Source organism: Terrapene carolina, unplaced genomic scaffold, assembly GCF_002925995.2.
Source record: "Terrapene carolina triunguis isolate 2854851 unplaced genomic scaffold, T_m_triunguis-2.0 Scaffold35022, whole genome shotgun sequence".
Classification (NCBI taxonomy): domain Eukaryota; kingdom Metazoa; phylum Chordata; order Testudines; family Emydidae; genus Terrapene; species Terrapene triunguis.
In genome coordinates, this window is record NW_020699373.1 from 2507342 (window position 1) to 2528321 (window position 20980).

At 39.7% G+C, this 20980-nt stretch overlaps 1 protein-coding gene across 1 annotated transcript; it reads right to left on the reverse strand.

Moving 5' to 3' along the window:
• Positions 1-1337: 1337 nt before the first annotated feature.
• LOC112122403 (interferon beta-like) lies at positions 1338-3092 on the reverse strand. The gene is made up of 3 exons (XM_026646357.1): positions 3058-3092; positions 1970-2466; positions 1338-1381 (listed from the first exon to the last, which is right to left on the reverse strand). The coding sequence occupies exons 1-3, from the start codon at positions 3090-3092 to the stop codon at positions 1338-1340; spliced, it is 576 nt and encodes a 191-aa protein (XP_026502142.1).
• Between the last annotated feature and the right edge of the window lie 17888 nt (positions 3093-20980).

A 20980-nucleotide genomic window follows, 5' to 3' on the forward strand; every position in this document is an offset into this window, starting at 1 on the left:
TAGTTTGGATTGTGTTACAAAAGGGATTTAAAATGGGACATGCATTCCTGTTGTTTTCCCAAAGGCAGGCTGCCAATCTGTAAAAATTCACACACAATTTGTTTTTTTTTACTATTTGAACATTTAATGTAGTGGTTGTTTGACTTCTTTTAAAAACCTTTAAATAAGAAATCTCCAGATTTCGGGTCTGGTTTAAATTAATCCTAGACAGTGCTATGACTGACAAATAGCTCTTCAAAAATACTATCTACATACCCAAACTTGGCGGAGAGAGATCCTTACAAGATTTGGTCCAATGGCTAGTTTTTGTTTTTGTTTTATTTTGTTTTGTTTTGCTTTCAGGTAATATTAACTATTGTGGGGAAAAATAATCTGGTATCAGGCAGAAACACAAAAGATGCAGAGTTGAGGTTGTGGTGTGTGATCTGTTGGAGTAGTGAAACTAATTACCATAACTATTTTTCTTATGGAGTCACTGCTGAATCAGGGTTATGTTCACAACGTACTTTAGCATATTCCCAAGTTTCACCACTTATGTCAAAGGGAAGCTCGTGGACTTAAAGTTAGGCAAATGTTTACAAGTCCTTTGCTGAACTGGAGTCTTAAGGTAAAACAAGAGAAGATTTTTATTGGGTCTCTGTTTTTAAAAAAAACAAATCTAATTAATACAAATCACTACTGCTGTAGGTTGCTATTTTGTATAAATAAATTATTTATAAATATTATAAAACCTCTGAAAAAAATAATTAAAAGCAATACATTAATATTGTGAATAAATATAAATGGACCAATATAAAAACACTTTTACAAATCCAGTAAAATGATCTGAAAATATTTTCACAGTGGAGGAAAAGAATATATATTTGCACTAGTTTAAAATTCAAAAGTGTCTAATTATAAATGACCTAGAAACTGGGATATTCTTGTTTCTTTGTTATCCTTGCAGCGAAATACACCTCCAGAAGTTTCCCTTGCTTATGAGTCCATGTCAGGATCTTTCCATGCGACTGTCATTCCAGGCAGCTTGTGAGGGTATTTAGCATGAGATGTAGGAAATCCAAGGCAAATTCGGAGCAAACACATATCGATGATTAAGAAATAGTAATGTTTGTCTCCTTCGGTTCAAATACTATGTTTTCTTCTGCAATATTTTCAGCAAAATCTTCTGTTTTACATTTTCTCATGTGAATAAATCAGTCCAGTAATGGCAAGTAGTATATAAATAGTGCAGTTGAAGTTTAACAGTTTGCTTAATTCAAAATGGACTGAAAAGAGTCTTGAAAGGTGCTTCTTGTAGAATCAACTTAGAGACGAAGGACTCCAGTGGAGGTGTGGTGTCACTCAGCGGTTTTCATAACATCATTACTCGAAGCATCATGTGCTGGAATGAAAAAGGGGAATGGGTCAAACACGCAGAGTTTCAAATGCCAAATATGGGCCATCTTTTTCTAACCAGATGTTACTAAAACTGTTGAATTTAGGGGTAAATAAAACAAAGAAAAGCAGAATAAGAACCCTCGGCAATCCCCATGTGCAGAATTAGATGATGGGATAGAAGTGTGTGAACACAGACCCTCCATTTTCTGGTGTCCGAACTGGAAAGTTGTCTAACGAGGCAGTTGTTGAAAGGGGGCTTCTCACTGTTCTTTTCCCCAGCTTAGACGCTTACTGGGCAAAGTTATATTTGTATGGTTAGTTATCACTTAATGATATTTTTGTCATTAGTTAGCAGTTATGAGATATTTGTATATTTTTCATATAGAATATTATGTGTGGTACAGAAGCACTAAGTTATATGCTACTCTAAAAAGATTCGAACATGTGTTTGAAATAACTGTATGCATAATATTACTATGGGAGAAAGATTGGGTCCTATGTATTAGGAGTTATAAACCTATCAACCATCTCTCTCCAGCTGTTTTATTCAAATAATATTTGACTTTTTCTAGGAAAAAAGAAAATATGGTACCTTCATTTTCAAGTCTCTTTGTGAGTATGTTGAGAATGAGAAAACATCTGGATATTTCCACACGGATGATCTCCCAGGCACACCAGCTGTATTGCTTTTCTTTCAGGAAATCGTCTATTGTCTGGAAGTATCTCTTCAGTTTCAGGCTGCTGAGAAGGAGGTTTTCATTTCCTGGGTAGGTTACCTCCTTTTCCATCTCAGCACTCAAACACGTCTCCAGCTTCTCAATCTGCTGGTGAAGTCCATTCTGGAATTCCTTTATGGAAGTCCAATTCCAGGCAGCTTGGGTGAGATTGTTGTTAAAGATATGGAAGAGCTCTTGGAGGATTTGCTGGATGGCTACTTTGGCATTCTCTTGCTGGGACAGTGGGATCTTGAGGATATTTCTGGGCTTGAAAGCTGTCCTTTCATTTAAACATTGGAAGGGAAAGTTGCCACCCATTTTGTCCAGATGCTCTAAACTCTCATTGTTCATTCTGGTTTGTAGAACATAAATTCTGTTATAGTCCAGACATGAGATTTCACTGGAGAAGAGAAGCACAAGCAGGGTGACCAGATGTCCCGATTTTATAGGGACAGTCCCGATTTTTTTTTTTTTTTTTTTTTTTTTAGGCTCCTATTACCCTCCTCCCCCTGTCCCAATTTTTCACATTTGCTGTCTGGTCACCCTAAGCACAAGGCAAAATTGCAACAACCACCTGCGGATCATGATGATGTCTTAAAGTCCCTATCTGAGTGTAGAACTTGAGCAACTGGTGTTTGTTCAAAGCCTTTTGCACGCTGCTGTGTTTTTGACCCATGTCTCTGAATTTAAGTATTTTGTAGGATAAGGTGTTTTTTTTTCTTTCATCGCTTTCTGCTTCTGAAAGTTTTCCTTTTCACATTCCTTTTTATTTAATTAAACTAGCAAATCATCAGAAGAACAAAACCACAGTCATTACATTTTTCAGTATTAAAAATAACCCCTTAACTACTTCTAGTTTCCCCCATTAGATAACGAAGATGTAAAGGGTAAAGAAGAGTATGATTAACATTATGCTCCAGTTACAGTGTTTAGAGTAGGGGCCGTTCTGTCTACTCCCAAGTACCTGAAGCCATCACTTTTAGGCAGGTCTGTTACCATAGTAAGACCCTACATGCAGTTAAATGCTATCAATAAATTTTGGGAGATATTGGGGGAGGGGGATTAGAGTACTGCAGAGCTTCTTTTTGCTAAACCCTGGTCATGAAATGCCTATCAGATAACAGCTGTTCCTCAACTTCGCCAGTAGAAGGAAACCTTTACCTATCTGGTATGGCACTGAAAATCATAAAACTCTGCTATTCTCTAGCCTTCTCATTCCTTCCTTCCAACTGTACATTTTAAAATTTGGTAATTCATGCAAAGAATTCCTATTGGAGATGGGGGCCAGAAAATTGTCTATTAGTCTGATACAATTTTCTGCAAATGTGAAAAACACGTGATGGTATTCCCTACAAATGTATCTTTTCCAAGTGATGGACAGAAACTGAGAGTTTTACTCATTAACCTGATGCCAGCTGTGAAAAACATACGGTATCTCAGGAATAGGTACATGTGAAGGGTGTGAACATGGTATTGTCTCCATCACTTGTGAGTATTCGCATGATGTAATGTAGTGATATGGAGGAGTGTTCTCAAAACAGATTGTGCAGCTGATAATAAATATGCTAGAAGGATCCACATAAATGAATTAAGTTTACAGTTAAAAGAATGTGGTAAAGATAGAAGTTAAATTAGACAAAATTTAATTTCTATCATCTCTTTCTTGTGCTGCTAGGTATCCCAAGGTGATTTACATTAAGACAGTTTTTCAAATCTGATTTACTTTTCGCCATTCAAGCTTTTTGCTTTTTTCAATATTTGTTTCACTGGGCTTGGAAACGGAACCTCAAGTGGTCCGTTGAATGAGCTCTGCTTCCTGCGGGCAGTTTCACTTTGTGTTTTTCATAACATAGCAATAGGCTGTCGCGCTGGAGTTTCCTTCAGTGCAGGGGGATGATTTTTAACCTAAAAATAGAAAATTATTTTCATTTTCATTTTCAATATGAAGAGGAACAAAACAGAGAAATATTTTTATTCATATTAGTTCTGTTAAATCTCCCTCCCCCATTATCTCAAGTTCTTTATTTAATCATATTCTAGAGTTGGAACCTAAAGTGTGTTGAAGTGTCTGTTTAAACAAAAGCAGTTTATTGTATGTCTAATCCTGTATACGGTATAGGGTACTCAATCTTACTATGGATTATGCTATTATCTTCAGCAGGAGTTTTGTGGGGGTGTTTCCTGGCAAGTGGAAGCTTCAAGAGAGAATATATTTGAGAAACAAATTAAAAATCTGAATCTTAACAGGAAAGGTTAAAATGCAAAGTAATGGAAGTAAGTCTTTCGGCAAATATGCATTAGCAATTTGCACAGCAATAGCCAGTTTACTGGGAAAAGTTTGATCTGGACAGGCTGAAATATTTGCTTCAAATGGATGAAATATGTTTAAATTTCAATTTAAAAAGACAGAAAATCTACTTGTGATGTTTTCCCCTCTACATGTCAACCAGCTTTATTTGAGAGCTCAATTAGAGAGTAACTTAGCTCCTTTTCCTATTTGCAAATAATCCACAAACAAATTCAGATTTTGCTAATGTGTTTTTTCAAAATGACTTGACAAATGGTTATCACGGAAATGTGGGCCTGGAAAGGACTTTGATAGGTCATTGTAGTGGGGTGGCTGCCCCACTCCATGAGAAAAAGGGCTGGAACTGGCCAGAGAGGCTGTGCAGACCAGCAGCCAACTAGCAAAGGCCTGTGGAGAGCCAATCAGGGCCAGGCTGGGCCCTATATAAAGGCTGCCTAGCAAAAGAGAGGGTAGTCTCTCCCTGACTAGCAAGGGAGGAGGACTGGCTCCTGAGGTAAGGAGGTAGCACCTTGGACAGAGCAGTGCTGAGCAGGCTCGGGGGAGCAGACGAGAGCTCTGGCCCAGTTACCTGCCAGGCTGTGGCCCCTGCTAAAAAGGGTCAAGAAGGTGCATGGGGCCACAGGGGAAGTGGCCCAGGGAAGATAGGTGGACAAGAGGTGAGAGAAGGAGGGCAGAGAGAGGCTGCCGCTAGAGGGTCCCTGCGTCGGGACCCAGAGTAGCGAGTGGGCCTGGGTCCCCCATTCCTCCCCCTTGCACTGCATCTGGCCATGGAGGAGTGTGGCCGAGACAGACTGCAACTTGCCCCTTAGGTGAGGGGCTAGACTTTAGGGTTGTGGTTGGCCACTGAGGCAGGTGCAAGCCGAAGGACTGCCCTTAACCCCCCCCCCCTCCCCCGGAGAGGGGGAGAATGGAGTGGTGGGTGCTGCCAGAGGGCAGTGTCCTGAAGCAGACACCACCAAGCGGGGAGCAAGGCAGTTCCCAGAGCAGACAATGGGTGAGACACCACGCGCAGAGGGCACTCCACAGCTGACGAGCTAATTCCCGGAGCAACCAGCAGGAGGTGCCAGCGGTGGTGCGTCCTGACCCCGTTACAGTCATCTAGTCCAGCCCTCTGCAGTGAGGCAGGACTAAGTTTTATCTAGACCATCCCCAGCAGGTGTATGTCTAACCTGGTCTTAAAAACCTCCACTGACAGAGATTTCACTACCTCCCTCAGTAACTTGTTCCCTTGCTTACCGTTTTTCCTAATGTCTAAACTAAAACTCCCGTGCTGCAGTTTTAGCCCATTGCTTCTTTTTGTGTCTTCAGTGGTTAAGGAGAATAATTTATTTCTCTTGTCTGGCTGGTTGACTTCAAATTAAAAACTACTTTCAAGATGGCTGCATGAAGTTTTCTGAAGAGAATTCTCTTTATAATATGTATTTTCAAACGTTTGTCTGGATACTTTCTCTTTATGTAAATATTCTTTTCTAACAAACACATGTACAAATATTTGTGGACATGTATACCAGGGGCATGAATATTTAACTGAAGGAATATTTGGAACACTTTTTCTTATTTAGTGAATGTTCTTGTGACTTTAAAAACAAGCAGGTAGATACAGTGAACAAAAAGGGGTTGTAAATACCATTGAAGTGAATCTCTAGCGGATTTTTAAATCCAAATGAAAGTTCAGAAATCCTTTTTCCATTATTATGTGAGCCTTAGCTAGTGATACGGTTGATATTGTTGGTGAGTTAAATAAGCTGTCTGCTCTGTAACGTGTTTAGAGGGTAAGGCCTAGGTCTAAAATCAGGAATCCCAAATTCTAATCCTGGTTTTGCCTGAGCATGATATTAGGTAACTCACTCACTTCCTTCCACCTCTGTGTAAAATGAGGCTGATAATATTTACTTGTCCCACAGGAGTGTTAAGAAGCTATATAAATCTTTGTAAAGTGCTTTGTGACTTTCCAGAACTGATGGTCTTGTTTTCATTTTTGAAAATGTGCCCAGTAAGACACACTTGTGTGTTGCTGTATGATAACTACTACTCGTTGTTGTGGTGGTGTTTTGTTTTTAGACTATATTGTGCAGAGTACACGGCACTATAAAAACTGCTTTAGTTCAGATGAATAGGACTTAATTATTTCTAAATTATGGTTCATGTCTGAAAGCAAGCTTTGTTGTTGACAATGTAATGGAGGGTTGGCATAGAAATGAAAGTGTACAGGGAATCATCTTGGTGTTATGGGCTAGGCTGAAAAAATTAAGGTGTTTCTCAATATTGGTGCCGGGGGCATTAAATAAAGTTGGTCATGGTTTTTGAACTTGCATTTGTGGAGTATAAAAACATTTCTCTGTTATCCTTAAACTCAGGGGAGAACGTTGTTGCATAGGTGAAACATATCAGAATTTGGCCCCATGTGCAACAGTCATAGTTAGCAATGCGTGTGGAAAGAGCTCCGATATTATAAATGTGAGAATGTCACGATGAAGCATTTACTTTGTGGCTAGAAAAAGATGTTGTGATGTGTATTGGAGCTGGTTTAATGGCAGAAGTGGCATTTTAGCAGCTTCAGCAAATATTTTCCTTCAACTTTCATGGAACTTCTCAGTCTCACAAAGCCTTGTCTAAATTGGGAAAATAGCTTGTGTTTTAAAACAGGTTTACTAATTTGATTTTAAACAGAACTTTAGACCAAGTGTAGATAGGGCAAATAATATTTGTTGGTCGTGGTCCTTTGGTTTGGAGAGCTGCCCTATAGTTGTATTGAATCCAGGACTCAGTCTTACTCCACCACTTATGCTAAAACGTAAGTATATGTAGGGATGTCACTAGACAGACTTCTGGAAAGACTTTATTACCTGTGCCTACATACATACATACATACATACATAATGTAAACCCGACGTGCGCAAATCCAAGCTTACGGAAAAAGTTCCGTAAGCTAGAAATAGGAGTGTTTTGGGGTTGTTGTTGTTTTTTATCAGAGGGGTAGCTATGTTAGTCTGGATCTGTAAAACCCAACAAAGAGTCCTTTGGCACCTTATAGACTAACAGAAGTATTGGAGCATAAGCTTTCGTGGGTGAATACCCACTTTGTCAGACGCTTTTTTTTTGTTTTGTTTTTTGGGGGGGGAGGGAGTTTGCGTAATGGTCGGAAATACGTTTCCGACTTATGCAAAATTCGAATTACGCAAGACGTTCCGGAACGGAATGTTTGCGTAAGTTGGGGAGCGTCTGTAGTGACATTAAGTGCTTTGTTAGTTTTGCAATTAATCAACACTTTTTTTTTATCAATTCTTTTATAATATCTTGGCAGACAGTATGTAAATATTAATCTCTGGTAGGATATGGTGCAATACATAACTTCACAGCTTGCAAAAAAGAATTGTATTTGAGTTTGAAGAGGTCCTGCTAAGAATTTGAATAGTTGACTTTTTTTCCCCCTGGAATTGGGTTCATGCCATAACTTGATTTAACCTGACATTTTTATTATTTTTTCCTTTAGTAAAATCTTCAACATATTCAGAATATATAATGCTCCATAGTTTTGAAATACTCTGCTTTTACACTATTACTTCAGTGGTTAAAATAATTTATCCAGAACTGCCACATCTTCCCAAAAAAATCACTAGAATAACGATCCATTCATTCATTCATTTATTTTTGGGGTTATGAAAAAAAGAACAAAGTACCAGTTTGCATGACTACATACTTTCATATTTATTACACATAGCATAGTATTTGGACATGTCATTAGTTCTTAAACACTTCTGCTTGGCTTTCTTTTCTTTTTAATACTTTTTATTTCTATTGGAAGATAATAGTTAATTAAGAAACACAATAAATAAGTATAAAAGGCCTGATTCTATGCCTGTTGAAGTCAATAGAAAATTCCCATTAACATACAGGTATACAACTATAATCGTTTCCTTCTAGTTTATTTCTGTTTGCATACTAAAAAAGATTCAGATAACAGTTAACTTAAGGATTCAATCCTGATGTGTCAGTGCAAGACGTATCATCAAGTAGCAAGTTTACAAGAAGTCTGGTAATGGAGAGTTTACAAACCTGGGAGCACAATAGAGGAATAACTTTTTCTCTAGATTAACCCTGTTTAAGACTGGTTACTTCAGTGGGGTTGCATGTTTTAACCCAGAACAGATTTTGACTGAGTCCTCAGATGTGGTTTTAACCATTGTAACTTCACGATTTAAAACCGCTAGAGGCAATCATTTGAGTAGTGGTTACCCTAAGAGTGACCAAGACAAAGAGACACCACTTTGTGTGTGTGTGTGTGCGTGTGTGAGAGAGAGAGAGAGAGAGAGAGAGAAAGAGATTCCCTAGTGGGTTTTTCCCTCATCTTAAAAATGTTTTCCAAGGAAAGTTCAGGTGCTTACTGTAGGAAGTGTGGGGAAGAGGTATCTTCCTCCATATCTGGGGCAAACAGCCAATGGGCCTGAATTCTGGTTGTGGACCTTGGGCCAGACCCTCAGCTGATGTAAAATCACAAATTTCCACACAAGTTATGCCAGTTTACTGAGGATCTGTCCCCATGGACTTAATCTATGAGATCACTGGGACCACATTATTACTTGATTTTCAGTGGTATTTTTAAACCTCCACTTGGAGGTTATCTGTAGTGGCAACCCTTAAATTTTGTCGACTTTTATCTAATATAAAATAAATCAGTAGATAATGTTTACCTCAGTATCTGCAGTATTCCTTTGCACTTCTCTAAACATACGATAGGTAATGCTGGAAAATATTGTGATTACCTAACTGCAAATACATATTCAGATATCTAAGGCAACTGGTAAATTTTAAAGGTCAGTGTTGCACCTCCTGAAAAACACAAGACTGATATTTCCACCTTTTGCGCCAAGGCACACCTTAGCCAAATACTGTAAAAATAAAAATCCTACAGATAGTATTGCTTGATTCAAAAGGGTGTGGGATGCTAACCATGGAAAGCTCACTGATAAGAGAAAGGGATCTAATAACTTTTGAGTTCGACTTCCATTTTTTAGAATCTGAACAAAATAACTCCACAAAATTGTCCCAATGACTGGATAGATGTAGCAGTATTTTTTAATTATAATTTCACCTTCTTATGTGGATATGTTTTTCTGTTAGCATGGAACCAGTATGTCTTCCATCCCCCTTTAGGTTTTCCTTCATTTGTTTTTTGTCTCATTACTTCATGAAATCTCTAGACTGAGGATTCTGACTTTTTTTTCCCTCCCTTTTTTTTTTCTGGTTTGTTTTTTCTGAAAATAATTAAGACACTCTAAAAAAAAATATCATGACAATAAGGTCTTTTATCAAACCCATTAACCCTTATTGCTAATCTAGGGGACATTCTCAGGTTTAAGATATGACCACTCTTTTCTACATATATGTTAAGATTCCCCAAATTACATCTTATTAGCATTTAATAACTCTAATCATACATGTCTTCTTGCATAAGACCAAATAACATTTCAGAAGGGTGTCTCTTACCGAAATCTGAAACCTTAGCAAATGGAGTTTGCTACAGTAGAGTTAATATGAGGCTCAGATACCAAAACCAAGCAGAATACTATAGGTTAGAAGTACAGTAGGAAGCATAAAAAGCTAGTGAGAATGTTGTTTGTTATACTGACCCAGATCAGGGGAAAAGAGGCTATACAAGCTTCAGTTTTGCTATTACAGCTGCATCTCCAGTTTGCTATCTTTATATTGGTTATACTAAACAATATTGTAGTCCTTGTAAATTTCAATGGGGGGGGGTTATTTTATTTTTGCAAGTCAACATAGAAATAAAGTAATAATAGCAAATACACTGACTGTGCTATAAATATATTGGTCACCATCATTCAGGTGTATCTTTATCCAAGCCATTTTTTCTAAACTAAAGCCAAGGCATTGCAGTCTAAACTTCCATAAAGTGATCTATTTTGCATGTGCAAAATCAAAGGTGTGATTAAGGCTCTGACTGAAAAATTGGCCCTATTACTTGTATCAGTAGATGGTAGCTTAATAGCATTCACATGCTGGAAAACTATAGTAGCAATTTCTCCTGACACTTGTCAATAGCTTGACCATATATTTTGAACTTTTACTTAGATTGCAGTATTCATGTTACAGGTATAACACAAATTACCACCATTTAAAGTGTATTTCTTTGTGTCTAATTGAGTTAAATTTTAAAGTCAATAACTCACACTCAAAATATATAACATTTTCTATAAGGTACAGGAGAAAAGCATTGTATTTAATAGATGCTTTTTTTCCTCCGGTGGTGATCATGGGAAAACGTAAGGCTCAGATGTTCCAGCACAGTCTATTCCTTGGTGCTGAATGAATAATTGTAGCCAACAATTTTTTCTCTAAATATTTGATTTTCACAGCTGTTTTCACTAATGGGTCTTATTGTTGCTTCTCTCATTCTTTTCCATATATTTACAGTTGTGTCAAATCAAATTCACCCATTGTGTACTCCTTTAAAATCGCTGGTACCTTCTGAATTTAACTTTCACACCAACTCACATCATTCTATTAACTTTTTTGCTTCATAAAAAGTGAAGGGAAGATTAGAGGAGTTATAAAATGTATATATGAAAACATTAATACAAACTTGATGATAAAAATGTCGTTATTGATCTACGCCTAAGGTACTTGGGCCAACCACTTCTCCCTTTATAGGAAAGGCCTATAGAATTTAATAGAAAATGTTAACTTTACTATAGGGTTTTTTGAACAATTTTATATAATTAATATAAATTAAATATAGAGGAAAAGTATGGTTTTGCTATAGAATTCTGTAAGATTTTTTTTAAAAAGCAACAAGAAAGGTATTTTATTATTAAATTATGTAGCTTTTCAGATAAATTTCTATGGAAAACCCTGTAGATTTAGTTCTACAGAAATTTCTCAATGGACCCCAAAAGGTAGTTTTATTCATCTATCTTGTCTTTATTTTTCATACGAAGATCACTTCAGAATCTGGCTGGTGATAATTTCCTTGTATTTAGGGACCATGTCTAGGGACCTACAGACTCCCTGATTTTGATTTTTGTCCTAATTAGAGAAGTGCCACCCCTCTGCATCAGTGGGTGGGGGAATTCGATGTGGCCAGCAGTGAAAGGGGAACAGTTCCAGTAGCAAGGAAGAGAGACACCTGCCAAGGGACAATAGGTGGCGCCTCCTTCTGGGAGTCTGATTGGCCAGCATTCCCCAGCTCCCAGGATTTAGCCCAGTGCCGTGGCCATGTGGAGCCTCCATTCCAGCAGCCCACTGTACCACCTGAACTAGGAATTGAAACCTGGCCTGACATATGCTGAAGGTCTAGCTGATCGCCTGTTTCAGGGATCAGGAAGGAATTTTTCCCCCATGGGCCAATTGGCAGAGGACCAGGGAGGTTTTTTCCTTCCTCACAGACCTTCAAGCCACAGTGCGTCAAGCAGGAATGCACTTAGTACCTAACTGAGGTACTGGGGTGGAGACAGTTGTTTATTTGTCGCAACTTGCGGCTTGTTTCCAGCGCAGTAGAGAGAGAATAAAATGAATGGCTCTCAGAGGTAAAAGACCTGGGGTTTTGGTGTTGGGCCTTTGGCTCATGTGATAAGGTGAGAGCCTGTGGCCTTCGCAGGCTGAGGTCATACATACTAGCCCTTGCAGGCCAAGATCCTCATCCTGCTGCACCCGCTATCCCCCTTGCAGGAAGGAGTGTGCTAGGTTTCAGAGAGCTGAGTCGTGGAGGGTAGGCTGAGCAGAGCCTACCCCACATTATGGATTATATGGTATGGTGCCTGGTAAACCTGGCACCATATATGGGTTATATGGTAAGGAGCCCTGGAACCAATTAAATGCCTGGTATAGGAGAGTATGGGTGATGGGCAGGTAGTGCCCTTCCCCTGTTAAAGTTTAATAAAAGTTGCAGCCTGCTGCTTAATTCTATGCATCTGTCTGTCCTTATTTTGCTGCTGTTGTCCACATCAATTGATCTCTTGGTAATTGAACCATTAGTGCAAGTAGCAACAGTGCATATTTGCCATACTGTACATTAGTTTTACCCTGGGTCCACATTTGTACTGTACTGTATCACTGAAGTTATATTATCCTCTGGTTACCTGTCTGACAGCTCCTGGCATGGCTACTTGAAACAGTGGCTTGCAGGAGATTTCAAGAGGCCTCTATTGTGGTGTATTTGAAAACTGTAGGCCATCACTTTAATTTGTAAAGGGCTTTCTGGTCCTGCTGGCAGGCTAGGGAGCTCTGTAGGAAAGCATGTAAAGGGTGCAATCGGAGTCGGTCAGCAGAGACGGCCAAGAGTTAGGTGGCTCTATTTCAGGTAGCAGCTTGCATTGTCTCTCTGTGGTTTGGGTTACTTGCGTGTTGTTCTGAATTCTAAGAAATAAAATAGTGTTTCTTGTAACTTTCCAGCAAGAACATTGATGTTTTTATCTAACTTCTCTGTGTGTATACCATGAGCATAACAGCTGGAAGCTCAAAGAGATTGCATGAGAATATGTTAAATTCCCATAATTCTCTGGAAAACTTCCCTGAGTCCCCATGAGCTGGTGCTATTTCGCTAATTCTTTCTCAAAATAGAGACCAGAGTAAAAACTCATCTCCTGCTCCTTGCTTGGAGCTTTTTCAAGAGTAATCCGTCTAAGGTGGAAGAGGATGTTTTGGTGGTCTCTTTGAAGAGCTAGAGAATGAGACCAGCAGTTCATGGATTTACTACTGCATTTGTCACAGAGCTCCCCAACTCTGGGTTAGCCAGCTCTGAGCAATCAATCAGAACTTTTGGGTCCCTATTGCCACCACAGATTGATGGGTCCGAATTAATCTCAAGACCTGGGATGAGAAGTAGTGGCTACATAATTCTAGAAGGAAGAAAGAGATTTTTCTTTACTGCTATGGACTAGTGTTGATGATCCAGCAGTAGCACTCAAGGAGGATACCTCTGCTCACCATGAAAATGAGGGTGCGGGTTGCCCTATGGAAACTCCCTAATCTGGTCAGTAACTGATAACTTGAGCCCCAGTCTGAGTTTGGGGCATGCACAGAGGGTAACGAAGCCATGCATAGCTATACATTGAGTATTGAAGGGATATGTGATCAAAGCATCCAATGTGCGAGAGATCTGAGGGAGTTCAACTGGGATTCTTTAACTGTGTCAAAGCTACAAGATGGAAACCATGTGCCCATTCTGTGTGCTTTGCGTCTTTCCCCATCCAACTTTAAAGACTAGCCCAGGAATGTCTTAACAGAAGGAGTACTACTCGGAGGAAATACAAGCCTTATTGGATCATTGTGGCAGGATCCTAGACATTCAGATAGGGTGGTCATGCAATGTCCATGAGGCCGGAACTTTTAGAACCTCTGGACTTCTGAAGAGCAGCACTGTCCCAACGGCACAGCATTGACATCAGTGGCATTTCACTCCCCATAGTTATTGTGGACGAGCCTGCATATTCACTTTTGCCATGACAGCTGAAGCCGTTCCCTGATTACACTAATCCAAATATAGTTGCTGAGTGCATAGGTGAAGTCTCACATTCGACTATCCACTCAGCAGGAGCAAGAGGGCAGTAGAGTGCTTTTTTTGGGAGAGTGAAAGCAAGTTGGAAAAGCCTGTTGATGTACAATGATGATTTGACTAATGTAGCAATATCCTCCTGTTGCATTTTGCGTAATATATGTGAGACTGAAGTGAGATGTTCTCCCCATAGATAAGTGAGGAGCAGCAGAACTTGACCGCTCTTGTAGACCAGAAGCCCCCTGCCCTCATTTTAAAACCCCCGTGAATTTTTAAAATGCCTTTTCCTGGTTGTCCAGCTTGGTGAGTTTACCTCTATCTGCTTTCTGTTGTTGTGCGCAACTGCCCAGACTCCAGATGCACTCCTGCCTGGAGTAGACAGAAGATATTGCATCTCCTGGGACTTTGCAGGAACAGCTCCAAACCAGCCATAGAAACGTCAACATCTATGAGCAGATTGCTCAGGGCAGGCAGAAGTGGCATGACAAAGTAAAGCCAAGGAGCTGTGGCAGGCATACCAAAAGGCCAACAATCGATCTGGTGCTGAGCCACAGATGTGCGGCTTTTACAAATAGCTGCACACTGTACTTCGGAGACCCCCACCACCAGCATGGATACCTCCTGAGGAGCTCAAGTCACAGGCCCCTGCTGTAAACAGCAAGGAGGAGAATGGGGGATAGGTGACTGGGGGATCCAGATGTGCAGCGAGCTACGAGCTGTTTTTGAACTCTGTAGTCCAGCCAGCTGTAGAGGAAGGAACCTCAGGTAAGCATGGAAATAAATTTTCCATTACAGGGATGGCCCCCCACAAATTAGCAGGACACAGCTTTTGAGTTTTTCCATTAATTTACTCTTACTAGAAGAGGTTGCAGTACAACAGAGGTAGACTTGCTATCTGCTTTTTCATTCACCTCTAGAGTTAGGGCAGGGACATGCAGAGCAATTTGTTTACATACACAGGGATGTCCCTTGAATCCTCCTGAAAGATCTTGATGAAACTTCTGTGCAGGTACACTGCAATCTTCTCCCAAAGGTTTCTAGGCATGGCAGCCTTATTTCGTCCTCCGTCGTAGGATGCTTTCTCACTCCAGGCACCGATAACTTTGGAAGCACCGTTGCCGTAAACAAGCTAGCAAAATGCAGGCCTGGGCGACTTTGGGATGCCAGCAGCAGCCATGCTCTCTGCCTTTGTTACGCTCAGGAGTGAGATCAGCTACCACCACCTGTAGAAAATGGTGCCTGTATTCAGTACCATTGCCCTATATTCAGTTTGTGTAACCAAGCTTGCAATGCTTCTCAATGCAATGCAGAGCTCTGCAGGCTCCATGATTCCCTCGGAGACGGTGGACAGCAACAAGGCCTGTGGAGGGTTTGTAGGAAATTGAAAATAGGCATGAAAACTATGGCTTGAGATGATATTGTGGATAGAGAACATTGCATTCCGGGAAGCTGACCTTGCGCCCAGTCACCCCTGCGTGAGTAGTTTCTGCCCCACCATACGTTGACAAAACTACCCAAAACACAGTGTGCTGAATGATGGCAGGTTGCATGCTGGGATACCTACCCATAATGCACTGCACAATGCACTGAGATGAGCACTCCTGGTGAGCACACACTGTAGATGCCAGGAGCCAAATATGCATACGGACAAGCGATATACTAACTGTGATGGCTGTATGCTGATGTAACTTGTGTTGGCAAAACTTTGTCTGAGTGTAGACATGGCCTCAAACGGAAGTGGCCTATTCTACAGGAAAAAGCATGTAAGTAACTGATTTTAGGGATGGGATATTGGTTTAAAGAGCTGTTTTAAGGGGAAATGTTTTCACAAATAAGTTGAAATTCAAAAATTAATCTTTTAGGCCTCTCCTCTGTCAAAGCAGTTTAAGGGTCACCTGTGGCTTGCTGGATGGAGTGGAGTCAGGAGAGTTAGCCTCAAATCCTGGGTCTGCTATTGACTTGTTGCATAACTTTGGGGGAAGATACAGCTTCTTTATGGATCTGTTTCCCCATCTGAATTATCCTCAAATATTCATTGAAAGTGGTTTGACTAATATTTCTAAATTCAAGCTACATTGTTGCGATTATGTAAGACATGAAATACTTTGTGACTTTACAGTCTCATAATACATAGGAGCCCAACAGAGCATAAATTTCAATATTCACAACATACTGTTCATGAGCCATTTAAATTTAGGGGAAAACATTTTAATAGAACAATTTTCCATTTAAAAAAATGCTGTTGTCAGAATCAAAACATTTCATGGGAACATTTTGATTTTGATGAAATGTGACAGCAAAGAATTCTAAAATGAGTCAAAATTATTTATTTAATGTTGAAAATTGTTTTTATTTGATTACAATTAGGCTTGGAAAGATTAGGTGTGGAGCAGGCCTTCCTGATAAAAATCTAACACTTGGATCAACCTAGTTCCACTGTGCAGGGCTGTGAAACATTAGTGTCCCTTTATAGGTTTGCAGAGAAGACACACAACATGTTTCCCACAATCGTGACGTCTAGAAGATAGATGTACCTTAGCTTTGAGGCCATCATAAGAAGGTAAGCTGAGTCAGCGAGTCTGTTTAATTAGCTGCCTCTCCGCTGTCCCCCTATGCAGTGTGAAGGGCAGAGTACGTGTTGCCAATGTGAAACATTTCTTGCAAGTACTTGCCAATAAAATTTATGCTTGATTTAAAAATCTGAAGCTCTAACTTTGACACTATTTAAAAAAATCCGTAGAAGATAAGGGGTGCTGCTTCTGAGTACGAGTAATAACTTGGAGTCAAGCTCTGGTCTTGGCATTTGCAGAAAAGTGAAGCACAAATGAAAACAGAAATGTGATTATTGCACAATAGTTTGGTGTATTGTATGCTTACTGGCCCTTTTCAGATGTTGGGTAGAGATACTTAAAATGCTTTTTTCAGATAGAACTGAACTATCAACAGTTCTATAGTACTGGGGTAGCTGATAGACATACCAGTAAGTATGGAATTCTCTCGATCTTTATTGGCAGAGTTTTGAGACAACCATATTGCATGTGAGTGAAGGAGGCAGAAGTATGGGATGAACTGTGCAAGAAGTTACAGAACACTACTACAATTTGCTTTAATTCCACATACTCTCTGGTTCAGTGTTTTTTTTTTTTTTTTAAGTTTTAAGCACTTTCTCTTTGAAGTACATTAGTTACCATGGAAACTGACCATTGGTACTGTATCTGGACCTTAAGTGCAATACTGAACTGCAGTATAAAATCAATTTATATAGAGGCTTGATTTATAGTATAGCTTGGGAAATGGGGGAGGTGAGAAAATTAATGTTTGCAAAACGTTGTCAAGATGTAAACAGCTATGCAAGTGCTGTTTGCACATACTAGAGTTTCTATACCACTACAAAAAAACCACATTTGTGGTGTATCAGAAAAGCAATATTTATTGCCTCGCTTTATGCATAAAATGTTATTTATACAATATTAAACCAAGCAATCCACTGATTTAAGTTTAAAATTTATACACAAAAAAAGTAATGATACAGAACATTCAGCTGACCACTGTTTCACCCAATTTTGAAAGGGTCTTATTTTGAAGCTTTTGCCTCTGAAGGATTTTGCCTCTTACTGCTGATGTACAGTATAGACTGTTAATGAAAGTGTGTGTTTTTCAGTCACTGAGCATGAAATGATGTTCTACATCCAAAACATCCCCTCTCCTGTTTTAACTTATGCCAATATAAAAGTTTACCCACTGCTATCTTTTCACATTCCATACTCAAAGTGTGATAAATGTTAAATGGTTAGCACCCAAATGAGGGCATATTGCTAGGGCTAGAAGCTACCTTGCCAGAACCCTGTGCACTCCCTCCCACACTTGCTCTTCAAGGATACTAGAGGCTTCTGAAAAGAGATGTGCTCATATCTACATCTTGCTAAAACTAAACTCCATACAATTAAAAACAGGACCATTTATATCCCAAACTAACTTCAGACAAAATCAGGGATGAAAAATTCTGCATGTCTTCTAGAACCACCAAATGTGACTCTCCACCGTAATGTAGTCAGGGGGTGCACGTCTAACATGTTTGTGATCATGAATGCTTCCGACTGTTAAAATGAAGGGCAACTGGTGAATCTGCATGACTAAGGCCCAGCATTCTTGTATTGAGTATCCTAGAGGCCACTCCTGTGTATGTTTTGAATAAAATGCAATACAGTGCAATTGAGGTTGCTGGGGGGGAGGGGGAACCATGACTTGTAGTCTATTTTACTGAATGCAATGTAATTCCCAGATTAAAAACCTGGATGCTAATTTGACAGTTTTCTTCACATTAATGGATTAAATACAGGATCATATTTAGCAGGCAGATGGCACTGGCAACAATACAAGCCAGTCTTAACAGTGACTACTTTTGGAAATATGTCCAACAATCACTCTAAAAAAGTGGAAGGATTATTATGGATTGAAGATCCAAGGAGTTGTAGGTACAAGAGGACTCTCATGGTGCTATTTAATCCTTCTGGAGAAATACAAACACTTACATTTCTAGTATATTGTTGAAAGACTCATTCTCCAAGAATTATTATAATTATGCATTAAGATGTTTACGTACAATATGTATGCAGCCAATGTCATTGTTTCATGTTCTGTTATGACTGGAAACAGATTTAACATGCAACTGCAGCATTCTTTAATGAGTGTACAGTTAGACTAATATTGAGTTAACAGTGACAAACAGACCTTTATCTGGTGGGGTATTGGCAGAAAGCATAAATATTCACCATTAAAATTGTATCAGTTTCACACAATACAGGAATTCAAGCAAAAGTCTATGTAAAAGGAATTTAGGTGCTTATGAAGGCTGCCAGATTGACAATTTACAACAAAAATTCTCTCCACCAACAGGCACCGCTCAGGCAGTACAAGCTTTCCACCCCCTTCCATCCCCCAAGTTCTACTATCCCACTACTTATCTCACAGACTTCTGTAGACCACATTAAACAGTTGCCTGGGAAATTAAGTGCTTCTATAGAGTGCTGTATATTGTCAAAGTACCATACTTCGTTAATAGTAGGGAGTAGGTGGTATTTCAAGAGAGAAGGCTAAAACTTCTGAATGTCCACATCAACGGAGAAAGTTGGCTGTTGCTGCAAATAGACGAGAAAGATGACAATATGTTGGCATAGCAGGTTATTAGGTCAACAGCTATGCCAACATCTTGCCTCCCCTCAAGGTCTGATTAATAACTTCTTGCAAAGACTTCAGCAGTATTGGTATCCTCCTGTAACTTGTTTGACCTGAAAGAGGAAAAAAAATATATATATAAATTGAACCTTTGGGGGGGGGGGGTGGTAAAACATCGGACAAACCTGTAGTACACAGTATATGGCAGTTCTAATCTGGCCGTGAAATGTAAATAGGCCCTGACAGTGGGCCAAATTCTGACTTCAGTGGTAGTTCTGTGCATGGAGCAGATGCAGATTAGGCGCAATACTGGTTCACCAATTTTTACAAAGTGAAATCATGTAAATACACTGACAATTGTGTAAAAAGTCCAACAGAAGCTGATGGTAAATGAGTCCTGAGCTATATTACATTTCTATTATCTATAAACATGTTCGCCTGTAACTTTAAAGTACTCTGACTTTTGGATTTGGTCTGCCTCATGGTTTTAGTTTCACCTAAACAAAGAGTAATGCTAAACTAGGATTAGATTTAAAACAAACACACGCCACTATAAAGATATACCATGGCAGCGAACATTATAGTTAGATGTTGCATTGTAACCTTCTCAATCCATTTTAGTCGCTGTTTGTTTTGGGTTGTTTTTTTTTGGGGGTGGGGGGGCCAGGAAGGGTGGTGAGACTGTCTCTTTGGGCAAAAACTTTCTTTGTCTCAACCAAAAGGCAGAGCATTTGGGAAAATTGAGGGTGTTTATAAAAACTCAAGCAACATTCTCTCAACTGCTCAACTTATCTGAGCAGGAACTGGGGCAACACTTTTTCCTGCTTTAAAAAAAATTAGATTATAGCATCTATCACCAAGTATCTGGGTGCTGTACAGGAGATAAGACAGCAATAATTAAAACAAAACAAGTTATATCACATTATGGAGGAGCAGCCACTCAAGCAAAAGAAATTTAACCAAATGTTTGATTAAAATTATACAGGGTACATTGACTTTTAGCAATAATCCAAAGCAATACATGCCGGCAATATTGAATAGCTGATAAGTTATTTAAATAGCTTCCCCAGGGCTCTGGCTGCTATTTAAAGGAGCGGGGTGGCAGAGCCCCGCTCCTTTAAATAGCCCCTGGAGCCCCCTACAACTCCCAGGGCTCTGGGCCCATACTCACCTCCCGGTTCCCTACCGGGTCTTCGGTAGCACTTCAGTGGTGAAGACCCCCGCAGCCGAGAGGACCTGGTAGGGAACCAGTTCTTAAGATTTTGGGAGCTCATCACTGGATAGCTTAAATGCCTGCAAACAACAACAGGCACTTGCACAAATTCAAGCCATTTAGTCTCTATATGCATACATAGGAACAACCACAAAAAAAGGTTTCTAAGCAGGGCATAATTGTTGTTTGCATATGAGTTCTTCCAACTATCACACACCTCATAACCTACAGGGTATTTTTTTTGTGGCTGAAGCTGTAGCCATAATCAGAGAGCACTGACACTGATGCTCCCAGACCTGACCATCTTAATATCTTATACAATTACTCTTTCCCTAGCAGAACAGGTCTGTGCTGAGGGTCAGTGCACAGAACTGCAGCTAGATCGTCACGTGACCACATGAGATTTTCAGCATGAATGTAAACTTATCTGTGCCCCTACGTTGAAGGCTAGCAGTACAGCATCTATGAATCAGTTCAAACTATTGGCAAGTACTTCTGAGCAGCAAAGACGGCCTCTTGAAGTGAACATGCCATTTGAGTCCATCCTATAACTGAGAGCAGAGCATTGGGATTTCAAGAACGACAAGTGATCTCAGACTGCAGGATAGAACAGTCCTGATTTTTCTATAGATAAAGTACCACAGCTGCCATAGCTCATTCCAGACTGATGATAATTC

What these genes read in the sequence shown, in the direction of transcription:
- LOC112122403 (XM_026646357.1), bottom strand. Translation starts at nt 3,092, where the DNA reads ATGGTAACAGACCTGCCTAAAAGTGATGGCTTCAG. An exon ending in CCTAAAAGTGATGGCTTCAG is followed by an intron (nt 2,467 to 3,057) that starts GTACTTGGGAGT and finishes GGACTATAACAG; the next exon opens with AATTTATGTTCTACAAACCA. An exon ending in AAAGAGACTTGAAAATGAAG is followed by an intron (nt 1,382 to 1,969) that starts GTACCATATTTT and finishes TTTTCATTCCAG; the next exon opens with CACATGATGCTTCGAGTAAT.